Source organism: Rhinolophus ferrumequinum, chromosome 18 (genome assembly GCF_004115265.2).
Source record: "Rhinolophus ferrumequinum isolate MPI-CBG mRhiFer1 chromosome 18, mRhiFer1_v1.p, whole genome shotgun sequence".
Classification (NCBI taxonomy): domain Eukaryota; kingdom Metazoa; phylum Chordata; class Mammalia; order Chiroptera; family Rhinolophidae; genus Rhinolophus; species Rhinolophus ferrumequinum.
The window spans coordinates 1,196,279-1,223,582 of record NC_046301.1 but is presented as its reverse complement, the minus strand read 5'-3'; the positions used below and the strand labels follow the sequence as shown (position 1 = coordinate 1,223,582).

General features: G+C 52.2%; 1 protein-coding gene across 6 annotated transcripts in view; it reads right to left on the bottom strand.

Moving 5' to 3' along the window:
- UGT8 (UDP glycosyltransferase 8) overlaps window positions 1-27,304 on the bottom strand; it is a 56,530-nt gene that overhangs the window by 8,937 nt on the left and 20,289 nt on the right. For all 6 annotated transcript variants that reach the window (XM_033134909.1, XM_033134907.1, XM_033134908.1 and 3 more), the window contains 2 exons: window positions 26,987-27,015; window positions 25,203-26,026 (listed from right to left, as the gene is read on the bottom strand). In XM_033134909.1, coding sequence (XP_032990800.1) covers window positions 25,203-26,024 — 822 coding nt within the window. In that variant the 5' untranslated portion in view covers window positions 26,025-26,026; window positions 26,987-27,015. The remainder of the gene's footprint in view (window positions 1-25,202; window positions 26,027-26,986; window positions 27,016-27,304) is intronic.

Below are 27,304 nucleotides of genomic sequence, written 5' to 3'. Positions count from 1 at the left end.
GACCATTAGAATTACTGTTTTATAATTTTCTGTTCGTTTTGCTAGGAGGCTAAAATGTCTGTTCCTAAATGGTCTCTGCAGTTATATATAGTCTCATTAGCAAACTGGTCCTGCTGGAAGTACGCATACTTCCTTTCAGTAATTCTAGTTTCATGTCTCTCACTTTTAACTATTCTTCATCCAGACGTTTTTGGGGGAGGAAAGAATGAACCTGGGATCCGCCTTTGCTTTTAACCAAACGGTTGACCATCCTGCTCCACACTGTCTGATCCCCACATGGTCCCTGGCGTCACCCGTCGTCACAGGGCCAAAACCAGAGCCCATCTTGGGCTTTTCCTGCTCACTGTCCAGCGGGAGAACTCACGGTTTCAAAATGCAAACAAAAGCAAATTCTTACAACAGTCACAGCTTCCCGCACGCACCACTGTGGCTCCTGTACGATGAATGGATCCTTTACCCGCTTGCCCACACCTTGTCATAAACCTATTTCTTATCAATAGCTTTGGAAAAGACACCCTCACAATAAAAATAATCTTTTTATGTTCTTGCAGGGGTTAAGCAGGTAAGCTGCCGTACGTCGTCTGTGGAGAATGGAAGTATAGATAACATATTTACCATAATCCAACACTATGCTTTCACGTATTTGCTTTTTCACCCATGTGACCATGACTAGGTGCACGATGACTTGTTCTCTCCTACCACGGGATTTCTTTTCCTGGAGCAATTAAACACCAAATGCCTAGACCAGGTCACGGGAAGGGTGAGGAGATGAGAAGCAAGCGCAGCGCCCCCACCCTTGCCCTCCAGGGACACATCCAGGACAGGACGATCCAGAAGGAGCGGCCTGGCCCTGGGAGCAACCGTCCCAACGTGTACGTTTTCCACTCATCTCAGTACTGTCTGGCATCGTGGACACTGAGAAATAAAGGATGGTGAACAACACTGAAAGGGCACGGAAGCAGGACACTGAGACACTCAGAAGAGGCGGTCCTTGGGGGGCTCCGTTCTATGTGCTCAGCCCCCTCCGAACACAAGCAGAAACTCCTACACATCGTGGCCACGCACACACAGCCCACGGCCAGAAATGTGCAAGCAGATTCGAAATGGTGGCCACTTCAGAACCGACGGAAGGGTAACTGAAGTCAGATGGGGCGGCCCCCATCCCGCCCAGGCTCGGTTCCCACACAGCGTACTCTGCAGGGACCCCGGGCAGACCTGTCACTGCTCTGTGGCCTGGTGACACACCGGCCGCTCAGGCCAGCAGCACACCTGTTCCAATGGTGACCTGGGACCCCCAGCTACTCTTCTCTGTCCCCACATGCAGGAGCCTTGAGAGAGGGCTGTGCAGCCAACAAATCACCCCGCAGCCTTTGCTGGCCCGCTGGTCTCAGGAGGGATGTCTGGACCGTGAATGAGTCCCCACAGACAGGAGGGGACGACAGAGGGGACGACGGGGCTCGTTCTGCTCCCAACAGTGACATCAGTGGGCCTCTTTTCCCATTTAAGGGTCAGCGAGAAGGACATTCCGCTCTGGTCAGCTGAGCTGCAAAATCAGTAGGTAAGACAATGAACATTTTGACACAAAGTGTTTTGAAAATGTCCTGGGACATCTGCTAGGATAATTAACAACTCATTAAAACAGACAGCATACCACTGAAAATACAAAAGTTACCACTCGAAATGAAAATGGAGGAGCCCGTGCGCTCACTGGTTTGACTGACGAAGGCCTTGGTTCAAACCCCAACACCACAGTTTGCTGTGTGACCTCCGAGTCACCTGTCCCCTCTGACGCCCAGCTTTCTCTTCCCTAGAAGTGCCGAAAACACCTCCGAGGGCCGTTGTGAAGAAATGAGGGCAAGTGTATAAGAGTTCTTCATCACAGAAAAGTCACCCTGTTATTTCCCCTGGACGGGGTGTCTGATACACAGGATACAGACTATGGATTGAGATGGCAGCCACACTGCGGCAAAGGAAACAGCGATTCTGCAAACTCCGCAGCACAATGTTTCCCCTGCGTCACACTCTTCCTGCAGAATGGGGCTGGTGAACAAATGCACAAATGAGAAGCAGTACAACACAGGGTTACAGGCAGCAAACAAACCTAGTTGTCAGTTTTTCAGAACATTCAAGTGACTCCCAAGATTTTCCAAGGAGGTAAAGCCACAGCTGCTCTGCAGCACAGAGGCCAAGGGCGAGGGGACGGCTATTTCGACGCCCTCAGAAGGTGCCCTGCCAACACACGAACTTCCGGGAGGATGAAGTCAGTACCCATGAGGGTGTATTAATTCCACTGAGATTCTGCAGGATCTTTTTTCTTCCTCGTAAGGCCTTTTATTTTGGCTGTTAGAGTTACAATTAAAAGATGTAAACAACATCTGAAACCTTCCTTCGAAGGGACGTGAGTTTCCAAGGTTCTTAAGACCTTCAAGAAACTGTACACAATGGGGACGCCCCAAGGGTGTAACCACTCAAGGGGAAAGCAGGATGCAAAGGAACCACCGGGCAGAAAAGGTGAAAATCTCAGCAGGAAAAAAAAATCAGCCCCCCCAAAGACATCTAAACCTTTCTGATGCTACAAAAGGAACTTAAGAGCCAGGATCGGGGAGAGTGGACGAGATCTGAGTGGGGTGCACGGGGGGGATGAGGGGCAGAGACGCAGCACATCCTTCTGTGCACGTCTGAACGTCCTGGGAGGCTCTGCCCTCAGCCCTCGGCTAACTGTCCAGGGCGCCGCCGAAGAGAAGGCCAACGGCAGCTCCCCACGCCATGTCCGGCAGTCAGTGGGTGTCACGGTCCACTCGCTGATTCAGTGAACGCAGAGCACCTGCCGTCTGCCCCACACCCAGCAGTGGTCCAGGCACGTGGGACAAATCAAAGAACAAATGAACAACATTCGCTGACTTTCCGCCCTGACCGTCGGGTCTGACACCGACCGACTCCTTAGTCCTCCAAACGCGCCGCCCTGCGCTGCCTGCTTTCCGCCCGCATCCCTTTCCCACCAAACCCGCAGCCAGGACTCGGTGGGACAGGCGCTCTCGAAGGACACGCACGGCGTCACCTGGCGTGTGAGTCCGTGCACAAGGCCCTCAGTCCTCCGGGCTTGTGTGTGAGAGAGCAGGTGCTCGCTCCTCATTTCATTTCATTTCATGAGCAGAGGAGGCTGATAGTAATCTATACCCTTCAGAAGATAAACAACGCACACGCTGCTTCACTGTCTCATTCGGCTAATTAGATAAACACGACTGTCTTTCCCCAACCATCTGAGCCAACAAAGACAATGCTGGGCATTTTAAAGAAACGTTGCATTTTAAATTTCAGGTTTAGCTACTAAATTTGGGGGCCTGCCTGGAGAAAATGAAGGCAGGCCCGCTGGCCAGGGCACCTGTCTGCCTCCTCCTTCCAGGAAAAACAAAACAAAACAAAACACTCTTTGTCACCATCTCAGAGTCACGCCAAAGACACCAGGACAGGCCAAACCCACATGGGGTCCGGAAGTGGACGATGCAGTGGCACAGTGGCACCTGTGTGCCCAGATGGGGACAGGCAGGGTCTGAATCCGCTGTGCTGGCGGGAGGAGCGGGACAGGGAGTCCTGCCTGCCGATCAGAGCTGCGGGTGGGCAGGCGGGGGTGTGGGGGAGTGGACGGGGGGGGGGGGGGGGGCGGGTCCGGCTTGGAGCTGTCATGTCCTTAGCCAAGAGTAGGACGTGTAGACAGGCAGGTCTGAGGGGAGGAGGAAATTCTACTTGTGCACAACGGACCTGAGGTCTCTGTAACATCCACGTGGAACCATCTAGAGAGCAGTGGGAAACACGAAACTTGGGAAGGAGAATCGGGCTACAGATGCAGCCTCGTGCAGCCCCGGCCACTCAGAGGGAAAACACGAGGTCTGCAGACAGGGCAACGCACGGCCTCACATCACATCACCAAGCACGTGGTGAGGACAGGCCTGTCACGCGTAAGGCCAGCGGGAAGGGAGCCCGCTTCCGCTCCCAGCACTCACTCCCATGGCCCTGATCATGAAGGTGGACAGTCGGTGGGACCCACTGCAGCCGGGCCAGGGGCCCCACAAAAGGCCTGTGGGTCACGCTCAGCCTGGCCCCATCAGCGAGGCCCCCAAACCACATCAGGGTCTCCGAGCGACCATCACTCTTGCCTCAGAACTAGCTCCACATGGTCTGATGGTGCCAGTTCTACAGGGTCCCCTGAGGGCCCCAGGCCACCTCCCGGCAGAGCAGGGGACAGTGAGCTCACCGGGCCCACCAGCACACGGGCAGAGCCGACGGTCACTTCCTGACAAGCCCCACGGTGCCCACTCAGGAGGACACAGCACGGAGCCAGGAAGCAAGCTGAGCGAGGGAGCCATGTCCACTTTGCTGGTTCTCAGAACTCACTGCTGTCCACCGAGAAGCCCTCCCCTGACTGAATCACGTCCACAACCCCGTCCTGTCACGCAGGCCAGCCTACTGTGAAGACACGGACAGTGGGCGTTCACTGCCAAGTACATCACTGCTCTGCGTCTGGATGAAGATGCTCTGGCTGACGCTAAAGTCCAGAGCCAGTCTTAGCACACAGCAGGACGGGCGGACGTCACCGAGAAGCCGTGTGCTGGCCACGTACCCGCCCGACGAGGACAGTCACTGTGTTATGAAGCCCAGCCGTGTGCGTCCCAGAATGTGAAATCTGTGCAGTCCTCACTGGGAAATGCAAATCTAACATTTTAGATAACCTATTAATTTTTGTTTCTAAATTTAAACTGCCCTCTGTCAATGTCAGCATCTGAGTAACACATTAAATGCAAATTACTTTTTATTCACTTTTAATGGTGTCCACGGCCAGGACTAAGCAGGACAGTGGTTCACACCTGAGGTCTGTTTGGGTGACTGACCATGGACCCCAGAAAACGAGGAGCTGACTACACCGGCCCCTCTCTCCCCTCAGATAATCGATTTCTACAGCCATCTAGGAAGCACGAGTCCTATGCTAGGACACAATGACTCGGGGGGCCAGGCAGGTGTGTTGATTAAGGGCACAGGTGACAAGCCAGTCACCTGGGAAAACGCTGTCCCTAGGGCAGGAACACACAGGGCCTCGGCAGAGCTGGTTGCACTGTGGGATTCCCGCACTTCCCACAGAAAGACACCACTCAGACAGAGCTCACACCTGCCTGAATGGGGACAGGGAGGTCACACTGAGAAAACCCCTCGGCTGCGCCCAGCGACGGTGGCACAAAGGGAGAACACAGCAGGCAGCATTTGGGGCTGTCAGGCCCCCACCACCAACACCGCCGCTCTAAACTCAATTCTGGGGAGTACAGTTGGGGTTTATCTTCTCTGCTGAGTCACCAATGTTGTGACTTCCTCCTAAACAACCCCTGGCTCCTAGAGCAGTCTTAAGTGGAAATATGCCTTTGAACAATAAGCTCCCCGATTTGCGTTCTCACCAGTTTCTTTTTAACCTAAATCCTGCGCCTCTCTAACAGTTCACTGAACCAGTAGATTGAAAAAGTCTTATTCAAGCACTCTCCACTCAATATAACTTTTTAACTTCATCCGTGAGAAAAATATTAAAATTGTCATTGGTCCGACCACCTACTGACACACAAGGCCCGTCAACTTGTCACTTCCTACCTGAACCACAGGTGGCCCTCGCCTAGCCCAGCCCCGCCCACACTGGTGACCTGGTCGCTCTGACCCGCGTCATGGCACTTCCATGCGTCCAGATTCAAGGTCCTTCAAGGGCAGATCAAACACCACCGTCTACATCAGTCCTTGATCTGGGCAAGTTTAAGAATTTATTCTTTATTTCTCTTCTCTGGTAGTGCTTCTCATGCTGCTCCCATTTAAACATTAGGAAATCACTTGTACCACATGTCGTCTCCTCAGGAGAGCTGAGCTCCTGAGTCCCCCAGCACCCGCGAGAGGGCGCCGCCCAGAACTCACGGGGCGCGTGCCCAGCTGAGAGCTTGCAGTGAGTCTGCATCGCCGTTTTGCCGAACTGAACCCCGGTGAACATCCATCGACTTACCAACGGGTGTATCCAGAGGCTCACATGCAGACCTTCTTCTTCTGAAATCTAGGTGCATTTTCACCTTAGGACACCTGAGGCCGTGCTCCAGCACTCCAGGTGTATCATGGGTCAACTGTCAATTTCAAGGACGTTTTGGAGATGCCTTAGGAACATGACTTTGACACCTCACATTGTTCTAATGCGAACTCTGGGACAAGTCCCCTTCCTGGGCACCAGTGACGATGGACCTGCCTCCTGTGTCCAAAAAAGTCATGTCTACACAGGCTCAATGGTCGGCACCGTGAAAAAGCAGCAAGACAGACACTGCAGACGGAACGCAAACTGGCACGTCTTCAGAAGCAAAGGCTTCTCTACAAGAAGAGACAAACATGGTCGGGGAACAAGTAGGCGCCAGAGCTCAACAGTGAAAAAAGGAAAAAGGAAAAACCTTAATTTACTATGAGTTCGTCCCAGATTCCTGCTACTCGACAACTGATTCTGACAAACCAAATAAGCCTCAAAATAGATTAAAAACCAACAACCAAAAGTCAAAACCAACACCCAGAATTCTTTTAATGGAACTGCAAATGGTCACAATATTGGAGGATTTCATGAACAGATGTCAGAAGGCACACAGAACATTTAAAGCAAAATGGACAAATTAACTGTGATATATTTGTGTGTGTCAACGCGTGTGAGCCTCAGAGAACAGCTGACACGGGCGGGCGTGAAGGTGGTGCGGCCACTTGTAACAATCCCTAACGGTGTCACATGTTCCGGGAGGAGACCATGCAGACCAAGGGTACAAAACAGGCTCTGAGACCAACCAGCAGCCAGTCATTCTGAAGTCACGCAGCCCCACAGACTTGACGAGTGACAGGACACAGCTGGGGCCATGGCAAGGGACTCAGCGGCTGAGCAGAGGGGACCCGCGGCCTGCACGTCAGGTCCTGGGGCACGCTGGAGTCTCCCAGGGCTCAGCTCGGGGGAAATGTCGCATGCCAATCCAGTGTGGTGACACCCAGTGGCCCGGAATGTGGCCGCTCCTTGGTAATCAACCAGCACTGTAATCACAGGTCAATAAGCGTGGCCCCGCCTGTGAGTTTGTGCCTCTGGGAGCGGCAGCCAGGCTGTGCCAGGGAAGGCCATCCAGCAGTGGGGAAACATGGTACCCGGATGTTCACTTAGACCCTAAGTGATGTCCGAGTCCTCTTTATAACCAGACAAGGAGAGAATGCCGGCCACCCAGCTCCGTACAGGCCAGTTGTGGCCCCAGCAAGGGTTCACGTGATGAGCCCATGCCCAGGACAAGGACACGTGGGCCTCCCCAGCTGGACCGTGAGGCCCAGAGCCGTGCAGAGTGCATGTGGGTGCGGGGCACGCCTCCGTCACCACACCTCCCTGACCGCCCACCTTACAACGTATTTATGTGACACGAGATGGACTGCCACTGAGTCCGGCTACGTCTTTGTTTTCTGTTATCCGCATTAGAACATGACCCTGAGTGATGCCACATGCAGGAGAACGCAAAGCAGGGCAGTTCAGACGACGGCCCACAGCTGCGCAGTATTGCCCAGCAAGCAGGCTCTTTGTTCCACGGCATGTGGGACTGAGCAGGGCTGCCACGCCAGCGCCTGACACAATACTCATTTCGGGGTCACCGGGGTTGCTTCGCAACCAGAAAACTCCATCGTGCTGCATCATCAATTGCAAGCCCCCTGAAAACCCACCCTTGTCCCAGCAAGCATCACAGACTTCCAAGAGCGGAAGGTCACCTTGTCCCGCTAGTTTACGTTCCAGCCGACAAGAATGCAGCGAGACCCCAACTGGCAGGCGGCAGCGGGAAGCAGGGCTGGGCCTGAGTCCAGTTCTGCGCTGGGACCCTCCGTTGTCAGCATGGCCACAGGCTGTACGGGGTAACGCACAGGACAGACGTGGACGCTGAAGGCTGGAATCTGAGCAGCTCGCATTGTTTTTCTTGCTGACGGGAAAGACACTGCGGGGCATTAAGTCCTCCAGACACCCGTCTGCCTTCCCCTCGGCAGCACACAGGAGGTGGAGCAAAACCACAATGTGACGGAGGAAACCCTAACCGATTTCATCTCTGGTGAACACTTTGATCCTTGTTTTCTTTTGTTTCCTTTCCTTTAAAATTATTTTGTTTTCTTGCTTCAGTGCATAAGTATTAATCCACCTGAACCACTCACTGTCAGTGACATTTTAAAAATGTGTCAATGGCTTCTTCCTCATAAATATATTCTATTTAATTACAACTTGTCACGAAATTGAACTAACAGTGCACAGACCTCAAATGTCATTCCTGGGTCATGATGGCACGATTAAATACAATAATGCCTTTCCTCAAATTGGTCCTGACAGCCTAAATATCAGTACTCGGTACCCCGGATCTGATCTGAGTAAAACAGTATAAAGAATGAGAAATATCTTCTCTGTGTGTCACGCACAAATAACACTACTGCGCACACGTTTGTGACAGTCACAACAGCACGTGGTCTTCATGTCCTGAAGGCTCTGCGTGGTGGAGAGGCTCCCAGATGTTATGGCACGTACCTGTGATCTGTTCACACAGACTCAGATGCCGCCTGATATTCCATCCCAGACACGGCAGACGGACCAAGGCGTCCAAACAAGGGATCTCCCACCATCTACACCCAGGGACCGAACAGGCAAAGGATGTTGCGAAAGCCGCTGAGCTTATTAACCTTTAGTTTCTTTGGGGTAGAAAAGCTCCCCACCGGGCAACAAACAACACTGAATGGCCATAAACTGCACAGTGATCTAAAGCAGAGCGTCTGCGCAAGCCAGGCGTCGGCCTGTGTTCTCAGCACGTCTCCCTCACTCGTCACTCAAGGAGCATGAGGACAAAAGGAAATGCGACCGGGGCACTCGGCACCACGTCTCATGGCAGCTGCGCCAAACCACACCACTGCCACTGTGTTCACGGCCCTCAGCCCGTGAGGTTCTTGGCGCTCCCATGCAAGAAATTCTACAGTGGCTTTCCCAAGTCTGACCACTTCTCAGAGTTGTCAATTTATCTGCTCACCCGATTTTCTCCTCGGTAAGTACAGTCTCCCTTTCTCCCACAAAGGTCCCTTATTTACTTTCAATCCTTGAAGGTAGTTAGGAAGCCTGTATCTCTATGCCATGTACCTACTCCGTATCTTAGAAACATTTACTATAGTAGAAACTGAACGTGACTTGAATGACCAGGTTAGGGACAGTGACACATAAAGGGCGGGAGGTAACGAGGGATGCGATGACAGAGTCAGCGGCCTGCCCACCGCAGACACCAGGCACCCAGGGTGAGCCCTGCAGGCACACGGCACTCAGTCAGCTTTGCCTGAACAAGGGGAGGTGACAAGGGCTTTCATGGGCACCGAGCCAGGACGGGACGTCTCAGGCAGGGAGAGATCAAAGATGCACGGAACACAAATCATCAGCTGCATTACCTCCTCTGCTCACTGCATGCTATGGCCCAAAGCATTCCAGCTCTGGGGACACAAAAGGATGACACAAGGTACCTACGTCAAGAGGCTCCCAGTCCATTGAGGGACCAATAAGTACACAGGGTGATGAGCTAGATAATGGAATTCAAGTAGAAATACAAATGGTCCAGGAAGCTTTCCAAAGGAGGGGACAGTAAAAACGGGGGGCCAATACCAGCGAGCAGGCAGGCCTGACTGGAGTCTGTGGTTCTGAACTTGGTCGTTGATGTAAGGGAGCCCCAGAGAATCTGACGAGAAGGAACGGTGCTGAGCCCTTGACGGTGACCTGGTGCCTGTTCAGGGTCACTGGGCTCGGGGAGGAGGCACTGTGACGGGAGGTGATGCCGGGGACACTGGTTAGTGGCTCTACAGCTCATCAGTTTGCAGGAAATGGGGCTGGAGAAAGGCAGAGCAGAAAGGGGCACATGACATTCCCCGAGAAGAAGCCCCGTGTTTGCTGAAAGCAGACAGAAAGCTGCACAGGGGGTTAGAAACACGTATTTCACTTCTGATGCGCCGTGGCTGTCGGGATTTTCACTGGAGCATAGAAAGGAAGGCCCCACGTAGCCAAGTGAGTCCCTTTCTGCCATTCGGCCACGTCCTGTGCTGCAAGTCTGAGCTTCCGAATGCGGAACCTCAGGTAGAGGTCACAGGCGTGCTGGCAGCCGTCAGAGGTCACTGAGTGCCACCGTGTACACGCTGCCATGGAGCCGGCACCATCACAGGAAAACCCGTGTGGGTGACCTGTGTTTGCTTGTGGAGCACAACCTCACTCTAAAATGAGGCCATGAGAAAGCTAAGCAAAGGCCAAGCACTGTTAACCTCGCTTGGGAAGTCGTGATCCAACAGCTTCTCTACGCCCCACAAAAGCACCTCCTTATCAGACCCAACAGAACCTCACATCCGGACACACGGACCGCTGAACACACCCCCTGCTGACGCACAGCTCAGCACCACTTCATTTCTCAAGGGCTTTCCTATCACACTGTCCCCACTGCAGTTCCAGTGCAGACCCAGGGGCTCTCTCACTCACCAACACTGAGTAACTATGCAAATGGAAACCCACGTTTACAGTTTCTTTCCATCCCGAACACGAGCCTAATCCCCTAGAAGCTGCACTGGACGCCCACTGGGGTCCTGCGCAGACTGTTGTTACGACTTAATGTAGATAAATAAAGTCAGAGAGAATGTGACCACATCTTACGTGCTGTGCCCTTTCAGTCTTTGCCATGGCCCTGAAACCAAGTTAGAGAAACTAAAACATTAAAATAACAATAATTAAAAAGGGTGGGGATTTTTTGGTTTATTTTTCTTTCAAAGCCCCCAAAATGATTTCCCATTTTGGAGAAAAACAATCCTTTAAGTGGTCAGCGTTCTGATTGCAGTGCAACACTTACCAGCGATCATATCTTACCTCAGAGGTCCACAGATAATAATTCACAACAGAAAAACACCATGTTTTTTCATTTAAAAAATTTCTCTAAACACAAAAAGAAAACTGTGTCTTTAAACATGCAATTCCACCCTATTTACTTTTCTATCACTCGTCCTTTCATGGGCCCTAAAACAACATGTTTTTTTGAAGTAAATACCAAGAGGAAGTCAAACAGCAAACTGAAATCCTGCTTCTTGCGGACTCAGACACCTAGGAGAGAGAAAGGTGAAGGAAGTGCAGTTTTATTCACTGAGAGCTGACAGTGAGGTCACCTGGCTGTCCCTTTGGTGATTCGTGGTATAGCTGTTCATTCTAGAGAAAACACGGCGTGGAGTTCAGGAAGCAAGACAGACACAGCCTGACAAGGGTACCAAGAACGGGCGTAGCCAAGAATCTCATATTGAAAAGAACAGACCCATAAAACCCTAACGGGAAGAATCCTAACAGAGCGTCCACCTTGCGGTAAGCCACCAGCTGCGGGTAACTGCATGCCAGGCTGTGCTGGGCACGGCACTGAATAATCCTGTCACTACAAAGCACCACCACAGGCAAAGACCTTCCCATTACACAGATGACAAGAGGCTCAGAGTCCCGACATCTCAAGATATAAACAGCCAGAAACATTCCACTAAGACGAATGATGCTGAAAAGCTCCTGGTCTTTCTTCCAGCCAACGGTGCCTCTGACGTTACAGTGTATCCAATACACAGGGCCATGTTGATGATTTTAGCGACAGGGGACCATGGCTCAGCAGCAGGTAGAACTATTTCCATACCCACTACCTTTATCTCCTCCTTTCATTGATGTTTATCTATTTCCCTTCCATAGAATTTCCACATGCTTAAAAACTATTAAATTGCATCTTGTAACATTCCAAATTCACTTCTAAAATGATCGGTCATGTTGTAATAATAGCATTCAGTGCCCAGGTGGATGGAAAAAATAATGACCGTAAATTTTTGTTTTTCTGTCAATTTGCAAACGAAGATAAGACTAATTCAGGCAACAGAGAAATTTAGACCCAATAATTCCTTCAAGTTTAACTGCATCCATTTTATGTTCTAAAAATGTAATAAAACCCCAAGCACGTAGAGCTGGCTCAACGTTAAAAAAATAAATTAATGCAATCTATCACATCAACAGGCTAAAATAGAAAAGGTGCACAATCGTTATCAACAGGTGCAGAAAAAGCATGTGATAAAATCCAACACCCAGTCATGATACAAACCCTTCATAAACTAGGAACACAGAGGTACTCCCTCAACTTTATAAATAACGTCTCCAAAAACCCTACAGCCCATATCATGCTTAATGGTGAGAGACTCGAAACTTTACTACTAAGAGCAGGCACAAGGCAGGATGTCCTCTCTCACCACTGCTTTTTCAACACCACACAGGAAGTCCCAGCTGACGCAGTAAGTCAAGAAAAGGAGATAAAAATACACAGATTGGGAAGGAGGAAATAAAACTGTCTTTGTTCACAGATGACGTGATGAACTACATTGAAAATCCAAAAGAATCAACAAAAACAATCCTGAAACTCATAAGTGACTATAGCAAGGCTGCAGGGTACAAGGTTGACACACTAAAGTCAATCACTTTCGTGTACACCACAGTGATAGGTGGGGTTTGGAATTAAACACACAAAACCATGTACATTGGCATCTCCGAAAGTGAACGGCTTAGTACAGACCTAACAAAATGCATGTAAGGACTGTATGAGGAAAATGGCACGATCCTGATGAAAGGTCTCAAGGAATTAAGTAAATGGAGAGATGCCCGACGTCCACGAGCAGGAAGACTCAATATCGTCAAGACGCCACTTCCTCCCAACTTGATCTGTGCATTCTGCACAATCTCAACCCAAATCCAACAAGTCCTTTTGTTGATGAACAAACTGACCCTACAGTTCCTACGGAGAGGCAAAGGCGCAGAGGAGCCAACACAGAAATGAAGGAGGACCCTGTTCGAGAAAAGCATCCAAGGAGTTGGTCTGGGAAACGAGGGTTTTTTGAATACTTGATATGCTAATCATCATTTGAATTTACCAGCCCCTTCAGGCCTGCTCGCTTCAAACTGGCCAGCCCCCACTAGCCAGATTGACACATTGCGTTTCTCACACAGGGATTTTGTACAACTGGGATTCTCAATTCAATATACTCTGCAATGACTAAGAAAGTAAAATAAAGTGAAAAGTACCCAAAAAAAAAGAAATGAAGGAGGAGAACGAAGTCAGAGGACTGCGGCTGACGACCTCCAACACTCACTAAGAGGCTACAGTATCGATGAAAGAACACTCAGACCAGCAGAGCAGAACCCAGAGCCCAGACACAGGCCCACACACACAGGAGATCTCTGACAAAGGAGCAAAGGCACCAACATGGAGCAGAGATGGTCTTCCCCACAAATGGCGCTGGGACAACGGGACATGACATGCAACAAATGTGATCCAGACACGGACCTTACACCCTCCACAGAAATTAACTCAAAGTGGACCACAGACCTAACATGAAAAGCAAAACTATAAACCTCCTAGAAGATAATACAGGAGAACATCTAGATGACCTTGGGGATGGCAATGACTTTTTAGGTACAACACCAAAGGCACAATCCATGAAAGAAATAACTGATAAGCTGTGTTTCATTAAAAACTTCTGCTCTGCAAAAGGCCATGTCAAGAGAATTAGGAGGCAAGGCACAGAATCAGAAAAAATATTTGCAAAGACACGTCTGATAAACGAGTTATCCTAAATACACAAATAATTCTTTAAACTCAATAAGAAAACAACCAGATTTTAAAATGGGCCAAAGACCTGACACCTCACCAAAGCAGACACACAGATGGCAAATAAGCATGTGAAAGAACACCCCTCACCAGTTCACCATGGAAATGCAAATTAAACCAACCATGAGACACCACCGCACACTCATCAGAGGTCAGAGCCTCCCAAGTCCAGAGCACAAGACACCACGTGCTGGGAGGACGTGGGGCAGCGGGAACCTCAGTCACTGGGGGGTTGGGGGGGGCAGACGGTGCATTCACTGTGGAAGGCACCGGCGGTTCCTACAAAACTGACATGCTCTCCCCAGACGGCCCAGCGATCACACTCCCTGGCACTCACCCAAAGGAGCGAAGAACTTATGTCCACACAAAACCTGCACACGGACGTTGGCAGCAGCTTTGTTCGTAAGTGCCAAACGTGGAAGCCACCAAGATGTCCTTCAGGAGGTGATGGATAAAACTGCGGTCCATCCAGACGGTGGAATATTATTCTGTCCTAAAAAGAGTGAGCTGCCAGCCATGAAAAGACGTGGAGGAGCCTTAAGTGCTTGTCACTAAGTGAAGGAGCCCATCCGAAAAGGCCGCATGCGTGTGATCCCAACTGTGTGCCGTTCTGGAAAACTACGAGACAGCGACGATCCGTGATGGCCATGGTTTAGGGGGACGGAGGGGTGAACGGGGGAGCACAGAGGGTCCTAGGGCAGTGAAAACACTCTGTGTGACCCCAGGATGGTGGACACGTCATCAGACATTTGTCCAAACCCACAGAATGCACAGCACCAAGGGGGAGCCTGATGTCAACTGTGGACTCTGGGTGACGACGTGTCATGTAGGTTCATCAGTTGTAACGAAGGTCCCATCTGTGGGGACGTTGGCAGTGGGTGTGGCCGTGCGTGTGGGGTGGTGAAGGGTGTATGGGAACTGTCTATTTTCTTCTCAATTTTGTTGGAAACCTAAAGCTGGTCTGAAAAAATTAAGTGTTTTTCAAATTTTAATAAAAATACTTTTTCTCAACCCTTGACTCTCATTTTTCTATGAATTTACTTCTATGGTTAACCTCCCATTTTATGAATCAGGAAATATCTCAATATCCTTAGAGTTTTAATCCCAATGTAACTAGTCACGAAATGTATTTGAATACATCTGTGCCGAACATGCAGGGAAGACTATAGACACCAAACTGTTTTTTTCTTTTCTTTTTTAACTACCATCATGAAAAAAATTCTGGATCTAACATTTTAGATAACGACATAACTTTCTCACCATTTGCATGAGTTTTTGTTGTCGGAATAGGACTCATGGGAGACTTGAAGTGTGAGTGTGAAATCTGGGCCTATTGGGACCGTGACCAGAGCAAAACCTAACAGAATCAGATCCAAGCGCTGCTTGGTTTATAGAAATAGGTACGAAGTGAGGTGGAGCGATGAGGGTCAGACCTCTGACACGGAAGGAGTGACGATGCTGTACTGTAGGTGACACTGTTATCTGTGAAGGCAGCAGTGCCACCAACAGTGAGGCATCTGTGGCTCCTTTACAACAACTGACGAGCAGTTGGCAAATATTAATTACAAATTGTTAATTCGAACTTCATCCTTAGCCTTTCTAGAAGCTATTAATTTTAGGTATTAAATTTGGATTTTGCCTGTCAGGTTTATGAACACAGTGACATTCAAAAGTTTAGCAGAATTTCTCCACAGAAATTACTCTAAGATTGACAACAACAATTAAATTGACACAAAAATCAGAGCATCACGTTTAAGGTGAGACTATCCTGTCCTTTTGGTGATACTTTCTAGGATAGGTCCTTGAATTAAACAAAATCCAGGACCCAGTCATGTATGACCCGAGCACACGGTATCTACATTTTTTAACTTAATACTATGTAATTTGGATGGCAGCTTGTGTTTCCTGGATCCAACAGCTATACACTCATCCCTCCTGAAGAATATTACACAAGTGGGACCTTCAGGGGTATCTGTCTTCTTGGGAAAATTCCAGAGGAACTTTCTTACACCTCTCCACAGGTAAACTGCCAACCATGGCGTCGTCACCATGAGACACGAACACCAGGCAACCACTAGAGCACTGAGCACCGTCATGGCCACCACAGTTCAGCGCCGGCCGGAGGTCCCCTCTCCTCTCCACCAGCCGTCAGAAAGGCCCAGGGTCAGGCCTGGGACGCAGGCCCTTCCGGGGAGGGCACAGCACTGAGAAGGCCTGACCCAAACCAGCATTTGCTGACAGAACTGGTGGGTGGACGATGGTGGGTAGAGTCTGATAAGGAGGGTGCAGAGGTCACGGACAGCGTCCAATGTCTGCAGGCGGGCTGGGACCTCCGAGGGCTGTGAGACCTGCAGGCTGCAGGGAGGTCCTGTAGAGCTTCAGGGACTGCGTCCCCAGCACCAACGGGGACCGGGCACATAGTAGGCCTGCACCCACACTGCCCAATGAGTAAATGAATGAGGGAGCCGGGGCCGCCTGATGGAGAAGCTTTGATGCCCACACGGGGCACAAAAAAGGCTACTGCCGTCGGCCACAAACTGTCACCCTGGGCACTTCCTTGTACATGACACCCAGGCCCACCATGGATGGAGCTGCTGGCGAGGGCCGCGCACTTCTTCCTGGTCACGCAGACAACGAGCTACATGGGCACTTAAGTGTGCTCGTGTCAGCGCAACAGCGAGGCACTTGGTGGCCCCCGAGTTGTTCTGAAGGTCTCCTCTTGTCAGGCCATTGCACGGACACTCTGCACCGGTTCAGCATACCTGCCTGGGAAACGCATCTGCTGATTCAGTCCTCCACGGGCCTGACAACGACAGCCCGCGGTGTGGGACACACAGGCCGACTGGACTGACCTGCAGGGGTGGCCTTGGCTGTGCCAGCACATTCCGGCTCCTCTTCCAGCTTCTTCCACTGGCTTTCGGCTCTTGGTTGTCTTCCAGACAAGCGCGGCTGCCAGAGAAAGCCTGTCTGTTGTTGGAATTAGTGGGACAAATGTCACCAAAACCCAGATCCTACCAAATGCGGTCCTAAAACACAGCTCATCTTAGATTGATAGAGTGGTAGAAATTGAAACTTTAATTGAATGCTTAGTGATTTAACTGAATGCGCAGCTCTTACATGATGTAAATGTTCCATGCACAACCTCGTTTCTGGACGCGGCACCTGTCAGGCTACTTACCCTCCGACCAGAGGGGCTGAGACTTAGGAGACGGCGCCTTAGCACCACGACGGTCCCGCTCAGGGGCAGTCTGCTGCTGTGTGACCACGCAGACACGGTCTGGACCTTCAGAGTGACGATGTGACAGGGCGATGGGACCCTGTGTCTCTAGAACTGTGCCCTTGCCACACGAGCTGTGCCACTACAGACTCCCTGCCTGGCATCTTGCTGCCCCAGGCCTCCAACTTCAGGGTCAAACGGTACCACTCCTGGAAAGGCCTTCGTGCCCGCACTGTCAGCCACACGTGGGCACCTACGGACTCCCAAGTCTGCAGCTCGGCCCGTTCAGGGCACCGAGGGCTTCCGCACAGGGGCAGCCTGGGGCACAGGCCCGGGGTCCAGCAAGGCAGTGTGTGCGGGTCCGGCTGGGGTGTGGGAGGGGGCGGGGCGGGAGGACAGAAGGCGAATGGAACGGCCGCGTGCGAACTGGCCAGTCCTGACTGCAGCCGGCCACGTGTCAGAGGGCGCACGCATCCTGTGAGAGGATGCGCTGGTACGTGGTCCCCAACGGTCCAGGCGTTCTGGCAAAGATGGTCTGCCGCACCTACTGGCACACACATGCTTATTAACGAAGCCTCTAATATGAAGAGACCAGTTATTTATGTTCCGCAGACAAACATGGCATTGTGCGCCCTGCACTGGGCAGGCTTTGTGCAGTGTGACCTGCTAATTAGCAATTCCCAGCTCGATGAAATACAGACGCACAGCTGTGACCGCCTTCAGCTGGCAGGAGCCGGCAGTGCCTGATACCGGCTCTTTAGAGAGAAAAACAAAAGGCCCAAAAACTGCATAGGAAGCTCCTGAGCCCCGCTCAGCTGAAAGCAGCAAAGCCAGCAATGTGCACAGGACGCAGGTCAGCTGGCAGCTACGTTCATCCGTCCTCGCGGGGACGCAGAGAAAGCAGCCCCGCCTTGGTCGGCTTAGCTGGACTCACACGACATAACGTTTTACATACAATTTCCATCAAATCATCAACATTTATAAAAACTTTATTACTGAGTCCAGAGAGGTCAACTAAACTATCCTGATTAGCCACAACTCAGGAAGCCTGTATACTTTTTGAAAAATGGAATTTTTCTGCATTCAGGTTGCACATAACCCAGCACACCGATCACCCCCTGCTGTCCTTCCCTAACTTTCTCTCTCCTGGCAACACAAAACAGGTAACACCAAACAGGTAACACAAATGGCTGAAGTCAATGGAGACTCTTCTAGTTTCACAAAAGTGGCTGCATTCCGCCATCAGAATAAATGTCTACCCTTTAACATAAAGTCTGTAAATGAGTCTTATGCAAAGTTTTATTTATGAAGCAAATTACTTAAGACTTAACCGAAATAACTGTAAGTTGCAAAAAAAGAAATAAAAAGGAAATCATGTATGTTGTTTGGTGGGCACGGTGGGTGGAGGACAGGTGAGTGAGAGGGTCCCGATGACTGATTATTCTCTTAGGGATTTATTTCTTTCTGTAACTGAGCCAAGCATCCGTGAGTCTAAGCGTGGCAGCAGAGTGGGGAAATTCCCTACTTTTTCATTACTCTATGAAATTTTCAACTAAGCATGAACTTTACCAAAATGAAATCAAATTTGCAAAGGCTTTTAAGCATTTTCCTATAATTTCAATTTTTGCCTTTTGGAAGAATCACGTTTTACAAAATCTATTCAAAAATTCTCTATCACCAAATGCTGAAAGACACAATTTTTAAATTGAGAAGAAACCAAATTTTGCATATGGCTTGGTGTGTTTTAAGATTCTCTTTAAGATTATTCTCTTTAAGATTCAAGGAAAAAAGTTCTTCAATAAAACGGCAATTCAATAACCTTCTCTGAACAAAGACGCATTTTCTGTATTGCACAAAATAAAACCAAATGATGGTTTGAATTTTTAACCATGTTTTTTATAAATCAAACACTATCTCAACAGTATTTCTAATTATTATTGATGACTTACTAGAAAGTCGAGCTCCCTATCTATAAACTGTAAATCGATCCTTCCCCACACCCACCCGTTCCTGCCCTCCCCAAGCACCTGGCTTTATGAAAACATCACGAAAACGCACCCACAGACACACCTGCCTGACCTGGTTCTGTGACCACAACCCTACCAGAATCACTGTTTGGAGAGAAGAACGTGAGTCTGTATTTTAAGGTATGCGTGGCGCTCAGAATGTTGTAGTTCACACCATCACTGAAGTGGGAGAAACCTTAAAAACCAGTCCAATCCCACCCACTGACCCCACAATTTAGGGACAAGGAAAACGAGACTTGCCCCCCTCCCCCGTCCGCTGCACCCGTGACTGACACAGCCCATGGAAAAGACTGTCAAAGGGGCAGTGTGAATTCAGTCTTGCTGCAACGATTACTATCATCCAGTGACACAGGGCCACATGTATGTGTCCCCAGCTAACAGTCCAAACAGAGAGCGGCCGCGATGACAGCTGGACTGTCCCCTCTTCACCTCCGTTCTTGGACTGCATCCCTGGCTGTGCCCCTCCTCTTAGGAGCTCACTTCTCAGCTCTTGGGGCCCCCCGTTCTGCCTGTAAGGGGGTGCTGTAGGCTCTGAGCCAAGCGCTCCCCTACTCCCAGCTTTAGCTCGGCCCCTGGGCAGCCGACCCCACGTCTGAACACCCGGCCCCTTTCCTGTCAACTCCACGCTCACACTCACAGGTCAACATGACATCGGTACCCATGAACCCACAGGTTTCTCAATCCAACACGCCCCCAACCGAGCTATGCATCTGCCCCCAAACACCTGGCCATCCCTCGGCCTTTCCCATGAAGGAAATGCCAGGGTGGGAGGCACAGAGGGAGACGGGGTGCCAGGGTGGGGGGCACAGAGAGAGACGGGTGGAGGTTGGTTTGCTCTGGTTGCTTTCTGGGGTGGAGAGAGCAGAGGACAGTGGGGTGCATGCTGCTGGGACGGGAGGAGGTGGCTGCTGGGGGAAGCAGGGGAGGGGCTTCCTGAGGGACCTTGGGACCTTTCTAGAACAGATGCTCTGTTCACAGTCGACAGTGTTTACAGCGATACATCAGAATTCTCAAACCTCCTACCAGAAGAGATTCTCCCAGCAGCACGTGCTACTTCCCGAGGATGTGCCTGGACAGATGACAAAGGCCGTGGTGGTGGGTCCCCTCAGGGCCCAGATGGTGCACTGTGGGTGGTTCTGATGCTGCAAAGGTCTCTGGGCCCCTGGAGCAGCCCCCCTGCCCAGACAGCAGGCCCGTGGCCGGCACAGCCTGGTCATTCTGGTGCCCGGTCCTTGCCCTGCTCTGGGCTGGGGGCCTGGGGGTACTTTTCTGTGCCTCTCTGATTTCAAATGAAATTAGGACTCGTTCTGGATTAATGTCTTCCTCCAATGTCTGCTTCTCTGGCTGTGTGTCCTGTTTTCCTGCCACAGAAACCCCGTCACAAAGCAGCTCTCTGCCCCAGGTGGACATGGGGCAGACCAGGGACCAGGCCTGTGCGTCCAGGGTTTGCAAATATACAAGGGAGATGCCTTCAGCACAGAAAGATGCAGTGGTTCTCACAGCACAAAAAGATTTCCTGAGTTAGCCAGTCAATGTAAGAATGGGACACTAAAAATAAACCCTTTCTCATTCTTTTGTACGTATCGTATGTCGCCAGGCAGTGAGCGTTTCCAGACAGCTGTGCAGTCTAGGACACTGCACTTGCGACTAGATTGTGGGTATCAGACTGTATGTGGGAACAAATAATCTCACCATGTAACTTAGAATTTCAGCAAATAGGCATTGATGTAGTAAGACTTTAAAATCACGGCCTGCTTTGATCCAATGCTGTTTAACAACCTGAGATAAAACATTTTTAGAACATTGCGAAACAAAAAACAATGTGCAGGCGGAGGAGAGCTGGGGAGAGGAGTGCAGGGTCCTGGCCCACAGCCCTGGCCTGCCGAGCGAGGCCGCACGTGGACGCTCCTCTCAGGGCCGGGCCTCAGGGTGTCACCTCCATGCAGAGCAGGACTGTCAGGGGGCTGGCTCTCCAGCTGTGCAGTGGGGTCCCAGCTCTTCTCACTCTAGAAATCCACATCCCCACACACACTAACGCTGGTGCAACGTACACCAAGGATAACGAGTCTCACCCGAAACACATCACAGGACATCAGCAATTACAGATCACACAGTGTCTGAGGTTGGTCCCGGGAACTTGTCACAAACCAGTGGCCGTCCCAGGACCACAACCTGCCCTCTAGTCCCTGCTTCACGGAGCATGTCCTGGGGCTCTGGTGGCAATGACTTCCGGGACGGTGGAGGATTCGCAAAGGGCAGGACCGGGGCTGTGACAAAGACGCAGGCTTGAGCAGGGCCAACACTGGGGCTGACCGCCCAACCTGCCCTCCAAGCCCGAGGAGGAAAGCCTAACTTGTCCTCTGAGGGTTCCGGGTTATCGAGCCTAATGATCCAGGTCAGCAGGTCTGAGTGTGGACGAGTCTGGCTGGATGAGCCCGTCACTTGTTTGCCTGGAGTGTCCCCACAGGCCCCTCAGGGAGGGGAAGCAGGGAACCATAAGGGACGAGGGTGGAGGCCTGAAAACCCACCAGTGTCGCCAGCGCAGGGGCAGCATTCCCAGGTACCGGGAGCTGCGCCCCCTCCTGTCAGTGTCCCCATCAAGCTCCTGCCCATCTCCTGAGACACACAGGCGGCCCAACGCCCACACAGCTCAGGGGCTCATCACTGCCCTCCACTTTGCGAGAAAGAGGAATAAACGTCCCCGGACGGCCGTGGGAGCACCAAGCGCCCGTCCCTAAGATGCGAGCGGCAAAGCCACAGGCACTTCTGCATCCCGCCGACACCTCAAACTGTCCGTCTGCCCAATGGGGACCAGCCAGTGACCCGCTTCAGCAAATACAGCTCATCTGCAGTGACAAGCGTTACTAGTCACGAGAACAAGGCCCGGCCCAAGCCATCCTGCCTGACCCTCTGAGGGGACGTGGACCCCCGTGCTGAGTCCCAGAGCCTGAGGCTCAAGGCCACTGGCAGGGACAGCCACGTCCCCTTCTGGCGACACAATGAGTGAGTGTGGTGGACGCGACCCTCAGTCGCCCCCTGACACCACAGCACGGGGTCTCCCGGTCCCCACACAGCCGCCCACAGGCGGGAAGCAGCAGGCACAGAGAAGAGTTCTGAGACGTGACGTGCGAGTCATGGGGTCCCCAAAAAGGAAGCCCTGTGAGGGGTACGTGTTTTGACCAAATGAGACCCATTTAAAAACGGGTGTTTTAATCAACATGGTTCAAGGGTTTTCACCCCACGTCTAGCCTTGTACTTCCTGAGACGATGTGCCTTCTGTGTAGCGTGTTATTAAAACGGCCTTTATTTTCCACATCTGGCGAGTGTTATCTTCCCCCAGACCTCAGCCCAGACCTGCGGTCACTCCGCGTGACTGGGAGGACCGGTGTCCGGGGGTCGGTGAGACCTGCCGGGAAGCCGATGGGTGCTGCTGGGTTTTGTTCTCACGACCCATCTGCTCGCATGGGTCAGTGAACCTGCTGCTCAGTGGCTTGCTTCCCAAGGCCGTCTGTGGGGCAGTTCGGGTGATGGACAGAATGACACGCCCTCCCGACACGTTTTTGGCCTCCTACCTGACCCGTATCTCCTCTCCCCGTGACTAAAGTGGCCTGAATAAAAAGTGTCCCTACAACTGGTGAGATGAAGACACCCCTGACCCTCCAGACCGCCCAAGGCACCCGTCACCTCGGAGGACAGCAGCAGCTTCTGTCCCCGCTCAGACAAACCCCTGGGATACAGGGGCACCTGTTAGCTCCTCTGCTGGGAAACGGACAGTCGCCTCCTTTTCTCCACATCAGTGACACGAGGTAGCTATTCTGTTCACTGAAACAACAGCCTGGATGCCAGGTTGCTTAATGGCTGGAATGGAATGCAACATAAACCGGGAATAAACAGGTACGGCTGTAATATTAACAGCATGGCTATACTGGCCAAATCACCTGTTTCTGGGCAGCTGTTTGTGTTCGACGCAGTTGATTTAATACTGAATATCTGAGGGCCTGCCATCCCCAGGGCCTTGGGGTGTGGATGACAGCCATGCTGTGAGGTGACGCACCCACCCACATTCTGCTGGGCAGGGCGGCGGGGGGGTGCAGACTGAAACACCCCAGATCAGGGCTGCAGGCCGCAAACATGACCAAAGTCATGGCCTGGCAGGGCCAGACCGCAGCAGCTGACGGGCAACCTCGTAAAAGCCATCACTGAAACATGTCGATTCTAATAACTGACAGGTGCCCAGCATACGTGAGGGACACTTGGGGGCCTTACTGTCCTCACCCTCAGAAAAGCTGCCACCACATCCTACTCGATATCATTACTGCATCCACAGTAAAGGACCGGGTTCAACAGGGGCCTGCACATATGCCTTCCTGGCCAAAGCGAACCTGTTTCTAACGTGTCTCCACGGCCCCAACTGTCCTCTCTGACAGGAGACAAGCCACTGCATGGAGGAGGCCTGGCCCTGTGTCTGCCCTTTAGCTACACCTGTACGGACGCCCAAGCAGGCAACACTGTGGCAGGAACCTCCTACATGACGAGTGGACCATTCTCTCTATTTTGAGAGAAAAATAGATAAAAGGAACAGAGCTGAACTAGAGACTCTTCAGAGTTTCTTCAGGCTCAGACAGTAGAAAGTTTTGAAAACGAGTCTTTTAGGAAGTTTCCGGACCCTTTCATCCCAGGCTGTGAAATCCAATCCAGTGTCATGACCAGACCTGGAAAACCCACCCACCCTTATAAGGTGCCGAGGCAACTGACACGGAGCTGCTCTTGGAGAAGCATGAGTTCCACAGCCACTTGCCAGGCCCTAGGATGTCAGTGTCACAACGAGACCACAAATAACCCAGGCGATTGAGAAACTCCCAGGGCTCTCGCATGGGACAGATGGGCTAGAGAAACCCCACCAGGAACGCGCGTGTCCCTAAGCATACAAACCTCACTGGAATGAGATTGAGTGAGATGGTCATTCTTCAGAATGGCCCGTTGGAGGACGTAAATGGCACACGGAGGTGAAAGTGGCCCTTCACACACTGGCCAGCAGGCTGGCCAGGCCATATGGCACATCTGGGAGCATTGCTGTGTCCACCTGGGGACAACTGGCACGGCCAACAGTCAGCAAATGAAAGGCACATGTTCCAATGAGTCACTACGAAAAGCCCAGCGGGAAGAAAGCAGGGAAGCCCACAGAGGGGGTGAAGCCGGAAAGGACATCGGAACAGACACACTGCACTACCCTCCACGAGGCTCCGAAAGGCACCGGAAGGCGTGTTAAAGGACCACTGGGTGAAAGTGGTGGGGAAGCACGCCTGGATCTCGGGGAGAGGCCTGCCCCACGTGTCCGCACCACAGAGATGCACACAGGTAGCATTTCTGAAATGTCGTTCCGTGGCCAGAAAAGTCCAAGCAACGAGCGAACCACAGTAAACTCTGCCCGGTGCCTGTGTTCACCTGAGGCCTAGGGGAGAGAATGCAGCACCAGACAGTGACAGCCAGAAACGGCAAGTGAGGGGAGACACCGCACGCTGAGGTGACAGCAGAGGCCCGGCCTGTGCCCCTGCGAGTGCCATCGGAGGCCAACCCCAGACCCAGAGAGCTACCTGCTGGCGGACACCTGAGCACAAACAGGGACTCGCCCGCAGCCCCACTGGCAGGAAGGATGAGCTGCGCCCCAGCGGAGAGACCAGTTTCACTCGGACCAACAAATGAAGCTGCCATGGGGCGGGCATCCCCAAACCGTCACTTCAAGTCAGATGACCCCTAGTTTGGGAGTCACCACCCCGTTTCACTGGTGGGCATCAACTTTCCAGAGTTACGGTGCTAAGGGAACCCATTCAGGTGGGCTCCGTCTGCTGAGTTCACCTCAGCAAAGCTGGGCAGAGGCCTGTGACTGCGCTTTCGGGTGGGACGGAGGGGCTGGGAGTCACTGAGGCATCGTCCCTCACACTCGCCAAGGTGACCCTCTAGCTACATCTGTTCACCTGCCACAGCTCCGACTTAATCACAAAGCGACTTCCCGGCCATCCCCTGACCCCACGCAGTAGCCCCAGGCACTACGGACATGCTCAGAGCCGGGTGCTGGGAGTGGCCCTCCCACCAGCACAGGGACGGCGGCGGCTCTGCGTTCCCACCGCCGGCCCTTCCTGGTAGTTATCAAACAACCCAGCCAGGTCTGCTGCCAACCGCCGGCGCGGGGCCCCACCCGACAGGTCCCGCCCCCTGGAGCCTTACCGGGGGCAGCGGGCGCGCGGGCCTGGTCAGGATGCCGCCCACGTACACCACGTTGGGCAGGCTGGGCCGCGGGAACTCCAGCGCCACGTCGGTGCAGAGCATCCAGAGGCTGGGGCCGCGCACCAGCTCGTGCATGGACGTGGCGGGCCGCAGGCCGTGCTTGCGCAGCAGCCGGTCGTACTTGGGCAGCACGAGGAGGCTGACGCCCAGCCGCGACACCAGGTACACGCCCGCGTTCTTCATGCGCTGCAGCAGCCCCATGTGGTCCGTGAGCAGCGAGTTGAACTCGGGCACGTAGGCCAGCGGCGCGGGCGCGCCCACCTCGGTGGGGTACCACAGGCCGGTGGAGAACACGGCGTACTGCACGCGCAGCAGGTGCGCCAGCACGAAGCCGCACATGTCGTTGGGGTCCACGAGCAGCAGGTCGAAGCGCTGCCTGCGCAGGGCGCGCACCAGGCCGCGGTTGCCCAGCACCAGGTCGCAGTTGCGCACGTAGTGGTCCAGGATGTCGAACAGCTCGATGGCCGTCAGCGTCCCCGAGAAGATGCTGCGCATCTTGGCCTGCAGGAAGGCGTCGGCCGCCGAGCCGTTGAAGACGCCGGGGTAGCGCTGCAGCCCGTAGTGCGGCGACGGCGCCAGCTCGCGGCCCTCCGACAGCAGCAGCACCGGCCGGTGGCCCCTCTGGTGCAGGGCGGCCGCCAGCGTCTGGAAGATGTACATGTGGCTCTCAAACATGATGGGCGGCACGATGACGATGTGGGCGGCCCTGGCCACGCCCAGGACGCCGCACAGCAGCACGAGGTATGGCGCGCAGGAAGTCATAGCTGCGGCGACAGACAACACCTTTACAGCACCCGGCGCTGCTCCTACCTCGCCTCCCCTGAAAGCCTCAGGCTGGGCGGCCGGGCGACACAGGCTGAACATAGGCACAGTGTGTCAGCTTTGCAGCACAACGGCATCCCGAAGGAGCCCGCGTTCACCTGCAGTGTCGCTGCACTCAAGGACCTAGGACAGCTCCCCTCTGAATGACAGCTGTGATATCTATGGCTCATCTGCCTATCTTTTCTCTGCACCTGCAAGTTAGACCCGGGAAGCAGAGCGAGTTGCTCGGTTTCCAGGCACACAGCACGTGTGTCTCTCATTTAAATCTTTTTATCTCAGCTGCAGCATTCCCAATTAGCACCAAAGCAAAGCAAGACCGTTTTAGAGAATCATCCTGCTGTAGGACTTGTACAGCAGAGACATTTTCCACAGGAAAACCCATCTTTAATGTGTATTTGCCCTTTATCCAAATGCCACTAAGTCCCCTGGTAGCCTCTTGTAATTTATACCAATGTGATCTGCTGGCTCATTTCAAGGCATTATCTAAGAGAGACTTACGACAGAAACCTTCAGAAGGTAACTGATCTCAGTCAATGCTTGTGGAAGAAGCGACTGATGAATGAGTCCGTCCCAGACCCACCTCCCGGTTTTACCCACAGCTCAGGTGCAGGGGGCAAGTCTGGGGACAGGTGCACACCTGACCCCCCATGTTAACAGGTGATGCACCCCAACCTGTGGGGGCCGCACAGGCGCAAACTGTCCCCCACCCTACCTGAGATCATGTAAGCTAACTTCACATACCAGACAGGAGACCTCAATAACAACTTCACTTCAAGGAGCAACTCAGAACAGATGTATGAGCACATCACCCTGTCGACAGCCGCTTTTACTCACTGTCCCACGTTAACCATCCCACTCGTACAAATTCCCACCGTGTAAAAATGCAGTTTTAATGACTGTACCTTCTCCACATTCAAACACTGCAAGCAACCTAAAAGAAAAAAGAAAAACAAGGAATCAACAGCAGGTAAATGATACATGAAACTAAAAAGCACATTATATTTCCAGGTGCCTTTTCCCTCTCTCACTCCAAGAAAATTTTCAAACTATTTCTAGATGAGTTGACACTGTACCATTACGAGCAAACAGAAGTAACGCCCATTATAAACATATTTTTAAAAAGCCTATGTTAAATGTCGCTTGAATTAATATGAGGGCTTTAAAAACTAAACTTGGAGAAAACCCTGCTCCTACAGCAATGAAGTGAGTTTCTGCTTGGA